Genomic DNA, 6959 nt, shown 5'->3' on the forward strand with positions numbered 1-6959 from the left:
AATAAAATGCAGGGAGAAATTTTTCTCACAAATATCCTCAAACTATTCCTTTGATTAAGAGAGTGTTTTCAGCTTTTAGCATCATGTCATTGTTCTGCAACCCAATCATTTACACTGAGTATGAGCAGTACATGCTTGTTTACCAACTGTGGGTTACTTGTTGGCTGCTAAATCATGGCTCTTCATTTTTCTTTCAGAAAAAAATTAAAGGGCCAATATGCTCTGAGGGAGTCAACTAGCATCAGTTAGTCAGAGAAGGACAAGTACCTTGCATGTATGTCCGTTGCATATATGTCATCAGAGGAGTCTTTGTCTGAAACAGCTGTATCAGAGTGGCATGAAGGTAATTCTTCAGGTTCAGATGAGGACCTCCCAAACAGGGAAAATCTCTGTGTAAGGCCACTTTCCTGGCAGAGCCTTGAGGTTAATGGTTTAATGGCCCAGTTGGACCGCAAAGTTGCATGGTGTCAAAGCCAATGAAGTGAAAATAATGGTAATAGAGCACACAGTGAGACCAGCATCAAACCAAGGAGCACCAGATGATGCTCCTGAGTTTGCTCTGGCACCCACCACTTACAATAGAAAAAGGAACTTGATAATAAGCATAACACAGATAATTTTTTGCAGAACATTCAGAAAAGAAGAAGACGTTTTAGATAAAAATGTACAAAATAATAATAACACTCAAGTTGAAGCTGACATGCATCATGATTCAGTTCCTTTTCAGTTAAGTTCCTAGAACCATATTTACTCAGTAGACAATTGCACAATTTTTTGAGTTTTGATGAAGACCTACAATGTAGTAAGTGAATATCCTTTGACACCCATGGGAAGGAGCCACGTTAAAACTAGGTAAATTACCAAATCTCAAAGTGATTTGTCACAATCCAATGAAGATCTTGCCTGTGTTGCAGATACTCTAAACCTTCTGTATAGAGCATGCCGTCTGAGAATTAGTGCACAATATCATGTTTGAATCCCACAGGGTCACAAAGACATGCATGTATGTCAGCATTTTGTGATTGGCTAGGTTCTTACGCTGTTTGTGATTAGTCTGATTTGAAATAAAGTGTTGACACAAAGTCACATAATCTTAATGACCTTTGTATGGTATGGTGGAGCCACAAACTTTCCCTTACCAGACAAATGTCTGCAAAATTTGCCATCTTTGCAGAGCTGTCCTTGTTAGTTTGCACCGAATCACTCTGTAACTTGGCAACTTTACTGAATTTTAAAAACCTTCCATCTAGTAGCCTGTAAATGCAGCTGTATTTTCAGGCGTTGTGTCAATTCACCCAACATATGTAATTGGAGATACATCTGCATCCACTTTCCGCAGTGGTGACAGATCCTAGGGCTACCCTAAGCACTGCCTTAAAAAGTGCCACTCTGAGGACTAAATCTAGCCAATACACCCCATAGTAGAGTAATTACTGGACTCCAAATGCCATGATCCTATTTTGTTCTTGGCATATTTTATGAAAAAAGAGTGCAGTTATGTTTTATGCAAAAAAAAATACCGTGTGTGATAACAGTTTTTTGATAAGCATGGCTTAAATTTTAATCACCTGCATGCCAATAACAATAATAATGATGATGAATTAAAGAAGTTCTACAGAGCTTTCATAGTGTATAGATTGTGTTTGGATAATTTGGATATTTAATCAGTCCAATACTGCAAGCAAAACAGCTGATCATGTGAATCAGAAAAAAATTGCTCAAATTTTTAGCAAATAATTTGATTTTAGTAAAAAAAATAAATGTAATAAATTATTTATGGTCATATAATAATACAAGAATTTCACCAAATCATATTATTTACAGTGATATAATAATAATAATAATAATAATAATAATAATAAGCAAACAAAGAATTGTAACAAATCACTGGATTTACTAAAACTCTAATCACAAAAATGAGCTGTTGTTGCTGGAGTTGTGTTCAAAATGTCAACTTCTTTCATAGCTGCTGCCAAGTTGATGTGCTTAAAAATCAAAGTCATCCCAGCTAACCAGGGCAAACTGCCTGTAATCAGCCAAAAATTACTGAATGCATGTATATGATACAGGTCAAAACTAAATTCAGGTTAAATTTTTTTAACCTAGGCTGATTATAAATTTTCTTTGTGCAGACACCTAGTTATTTGTGTGTTAGAGCTAGAAGACAAACAAAATTGAGAATAAACCTAGGTTAAAAAATTTTAACCTGAAATTATTCAATTTTGACCTGTAACATATATATACACTAATTATACCAGTGTGAAAACTGGAATCAAAGATTGGCCGGTGGTAGTAAAGGGGGTAAAAAGTTTGGCAGAAAACCACAGACAGTTGCAATTTGTGTTGCATAGGGGCTCAAGGTATTAGGCAAAGTACCATCTAAAATGTGGTAAGTCTTAATGCGGCCAATTGCACGCTCTATGTGAATGCGGACTGAAGCAATGCTCATAGTCTCTTCAGTTTCAGCTGCTGTCATTTGATCACGGCCAGCCAAAAATGGTGGCATGTTTACTGTAATGCCAGCAGGTACAATTGCAGAAATGTCAAATCCGCGATCAACCATGACATTATCACCCACTTGCAACAAATCTAAGACACCACTCTCTCTTGTTATTTGCTTGTCAGACACACACCCGCCCCAGAGATCTGACAAAAAAGTGACCTGTCCATTTGGGGTTACCCCAACTAGCAACTTCCAAGTATTATGGTGTTTATAATCTGACCATGTCTCTGACTGGGCCAACATAGCAGACGGTCGCTGAATAAATAGTTCAGTGCAGTCTAGAATGGTCCTGGTTGTGGCATACTGGGCAAACTCCTTGGGCATGTTTTTGCGAACAAGCTCCTGTGTGGGAAATGGAAACAGGTTCTTGAGTTCATGATAGAGCAAATTTATCCAGGTGATGCAGATCCTGGAAACCAGGCTGGTACTGATGCCAAATCTGTCAGCAAGGTCTTGTACAAATAGACCAGCCTTCAGTCTCATAAGCACCAGTAGGAACTCGTCCAGAAAAGTAAGCTTCCTTGATGGCCCAGGTTTACCCTTGTTATCATCAAGTTGATAAGGCTGGCTTTCCTTTACTAGATCTTCACCTTTCCAGTACTGCATTTTGGAAAGCTTCGGCTCAATGTATTTGTAGAAGCTAATTAATGCCTCGTAACTTGGGAATCCGGTGTAAACTAAAACAGCAGCATTGTCGTCTTAATTTTGTCCATGGAAAATTGACGTTCCAACAACACATCATTTTTCTTTTCTGCTTCACTGAGCTTTTCCTGGCAGTCAGCTAGCTGAGTTTCAAGTGATTCAATTTTCCTCTGCAGTTGAAAGACAACATCAGGCTCTGTTTGAGGTGACTCTGCCTCACACTCCACTTCAGCAGCATTTTCATCACACTGTGAAAATGAAGCAGCAGCATCAGTTGAGGAATTGTCAGAGGGTAATACTGAGCACGCTCCAAACTGCAATGCTGATGCAGCTACTCCAACAGTTGACTCATCAATCTTTCTTTTTCTTGGTGCCTTTCTTTGGTTTGCTTGCTTTGTCCAGCTAAATAGACATGGCTCTGCACCTTGTAAATAAATGAATAAATAAATAAAACTTAATAAATGTGATAGTAATCATTTCAGATTTATTTATTATGAGTTAATCTGCAATTAAAGTGATTGCTTTTGTTAAGTCCAGCAATAATAATAAGCATACATTAAATATTTTCAAAACTTTGCTTTTGTGATATAGGTTTTTATCATTCAGTGACAAAAATAACAAGACATGAAACACTTTGAATCATGAAGTTTACAATAAAACAACAATCGTCGAATAAAACAACCAAAATCTTTAATTTGGGAAAAATTAAACGAATCCTTGTTTCTAAAGACCAAAATATTTTAAGTTTTGATAGCTCAAATCATGAACGCACACAGCACTGTTGCCATGTAAACATACCAAAAGCACAACAAAAGCTCGACAATATCACAAACCTGTCTTTAAATTCCAGCGACCAGAAAGTTTTTTGGAGATATCTTCTGCCCGAAAATGCTCATGACAGAAGACAGTGGCGGTGGAAACAACGAAGTCGTCCTGTCCGTGTCGCCGCTTGATAAGTGAACACCACCGATTCCTTCGCTGAGCGTCCTTGGGAAACTCGAAGAAATGATAGCTTGTACGAGTGCCGTTTACATCATAGGCGCTATTATTGCAGTCAAAAGCTGCACAATACTTTCCTCTTCTTTTTCGAGGGGCGGAGGATGTTTCCCCGACGTTTAAGCTTTCATTCATTTCACTAAAGACTCGAGAAACTAACGAAACGCTTGAGAACACCACCTAAACTTCTATGCGACGCCGAATCGGGTCACCGGCAGCCTCGCTATCGTGTTTGCGCGGTTACTAATCCAATATGGCGCCGGGAACTGTAAATAGGGCTATTGTTGTGTGGCCGGTAAGACCAGCCCCTCTTCCCTAAAAAAGGCTTTCCACTAGAGTGAGAAGATTTGCCCTTCCAGCCCTCGCTGTGGTTTCGATAAGATGACTTGGCAGTGGTCGTATGACCAATTTGTTGGTCGCTTTGATGTTGTTAAGCTGAGAGTGCAACTCATCGCCAAATAACAAGCCCGTGATGGGTACTTGAGAGCCACACAACGCGGAATATTCGGCATTTAAGTTTGGTTTGATAGCGTCGCGTCGACGGTAAGACAGCTCAATGTTTACACGGCCTAACAATGCCAGAGCGTCAGCGTTATACGTGACTAATTTCCCCAATTTCTCAGTGAGAGCCAACGCTGAAGTCTTCTCAGGATCTGCACGGATGGCCAGCAGTGTGTCAGTCGCTTTGGCGACAGCACTACCGACATTGACAAGTACTTTCTGCATGTTTGCAAGACGTAAATCCGCGCTCTTGGTCCCGTGCTTCAGCTTATTCCATATCTCGGGGTTGACCTTTGGCACAGTTAATTTCTCACAATTATCGGGTCGATTGTATTTCGCCAATTTTTCTTTTAATTTGGCTTCCTCCAACTTAGAGCCCCATCGCTTATTGACGATATCCGCCAATTTCAGAGCGACTTTCGGGTCAGTTTGCTCGTCCGACTCATGATCAAAGTCTTGAGCAATTTCATTGAGCAATGCGTCCTCTGTGACAGGGCTACCCGGTTTTGGCGGGTCGCCGTTGGGCGGGAAATTGAGTGCCTCGGAATCTGACTGTTCAGGGTCTGAATCTCCGCTATCGCTCATTGTACTAGGTGCAGGAGGTTGTCTTCTCCTTTTCGGTGGTGTAGCATTGTCTTCTGGTGCGTCAGCTAAACGTTTCATTGCGTTTTCCATGGACAGCATGGTGGAACTCATTTGGGTCATGGCCCACAATACGTTAGCCAGCACTTTGTCTGTGCCCTGGTGCGAGGGATTCGCTGACTCATTTTCTTCAGAAAGTAATTATCTTCTTCTGCCGGTGAAAGGGGGTCCCTTTCACTGGTATTCTCGGCAGCCATACGCGATTTTCTCGGTGTTCGCTCAACACTGAGCGAGCAAAACAACAAACGTCCGACCTTCCTGAAGGATCGCATACAACTGATCTTCCCGGGCTCGTGCGCTTTCTCACGTGACTCCGTAGCGACCAATGATCAATGACGAAACAGAATGGGCATTTTTTATTTATTTATTTTTTATAAAATTAAAAGAAAAGAATAAAATACCCGGAGTAAAATAAAAATAAATAAAATAAACAAAGTAAATTAAAAGAAAATTATTCTCAACGAAAAAACGAAAATTAAAAACAACAACAACAACATCAACAAAGAGAGGAATATCGCAGAAATACTGGACCACCAGTGTTACGTGTCAGAGTTTCTTTTAATCTCTTTAGTCTAAGCTTTACATGAATTCTCAGTACATAAACGACTGAACCGTCCTGTTACAAATATTATTAAAGAAGTGCGACATAACAAAAATTCAGATTTGCGGAAATATGGAGTTGGTGGCCATATTCAGGATGACAAGATGAAAAACGTCCCCTGTCCAAAAATCTATGTAAAAAGTGTAAAATAGGTGAAGACAGGTAAACAACGTTATAGTAAACAATTATTGGATGAGGCTGAGCATGATATCATGAATTATCAAAACTGAGGTATGTGTTATCTGCCGAAGCCGAAGGTTGAGGCAGATAATACAGACACGAGGTTTTGATAATTCATGATATCATGCGAAAACCGAATTCAATAATTGTTTAAAAATTTTAAAATACAATAATAAAACCTTTGTCTGAATAAAGTATACATTAAAATAGAAAAATCCTTAACGGAAAATCTTTATAAGCAATAATTCATCCTCAGAAACAGAAGCGAAGCGTTCAGCCATTCTGTTTCTGAGGAGAACACTCCAAAGGGCTTGGTAACCAGGCAGACGTTGAACTTGACATGATAAATGCAATATCTGCAGCAGATATTGCATCTATCATGTCAAGTTCACAAGCTATTGTGAATTGATTGAATTCTCTCGACCAATCAGATTTTTCATAGTGAGTCTGATGAATAATAATCATGTATAACGCCATAACAAATCCTTCTAAAATTAATGCACGGTCACTTGAACATAATGGTGCTTATATCTCCCACCAATTTGCCCATTTTTCATGTTGTTCTTTCTGGATATCTCGTGAAATGTCTAATAAACGCCCGGGGCATCTATTTGATTGTAAGAGCCCAAACGGGGACTACACTAAACAGCAGTAACTAACAAAACATTTGAAACATGGAGAAATGTTAGCTATTTGGCGACAGTACCCCAAAATAAGAGAGACTCTCACTTGTAAACAAAAAAATTTCCGACTGTCCAAAAGATTGGCGAACTGTAGCCCGTAGTTTACTGCCTTACAAGTTATCAATAATCTTGAAACCCTTGTTTAAGTAGACCCAAATTTGCTGAGAAATACGGCCGCAAGTGAAAAAGGTAATTGCGTCATTTCGTTACT

The 6959-nt window shown here is 39.4% G+C and overlaps 1 protein-coding gene and 1 pseudogene across 1 annotated transcript; both read right to left on the reverse strand.

Annotated features, from left to right (window-relative positions):
- Positions 1–2272: 2272 nt before the first annotated feature.
- Positions 2273–2827, reverse strand: LOC140941953 (uncharacterized). The gene has a single exon (XM_073390951.1). It carries the CDS (start codon positions 2825–2827, stop codon positions 2273–2275), a length of 555 nt encoding a protein of 184 aa, XP_073247052.1.
- A 49-nt stretch (positions 2828–2876) lies between these two features.
- On the reverse strand, positions 2877–4276 carry LOC140940526 (uncharacterized; annotated as a pseudogene).
- Between the last annotated feature and the right edge of the window lie 2683 nt (positions 4277–6959).

The sequence above is a fragment of the Porites lutea genome, chromosome 6, assembly GCF_958299795.1.
Source record: "Porites lutea chromosome 6, jaPorLute2.1, whole genome shotgun sequence".
Lineage (NCBI taxonomy): Eukaryota > Metazoa > Cnidaria > Anthozoa > Scleractinia > Poritidae > Porites > Porites lutea.

Excerpts from the sequence above, each read along its gene's own strand:
- LOC140941953 (XM_073390951.1), bottom strand. The coding sequence starts at position 2,827 with ATGCCCAAGGAGTTTGCCCAGTATGCCACAACCAGGACCATTCTAGAC.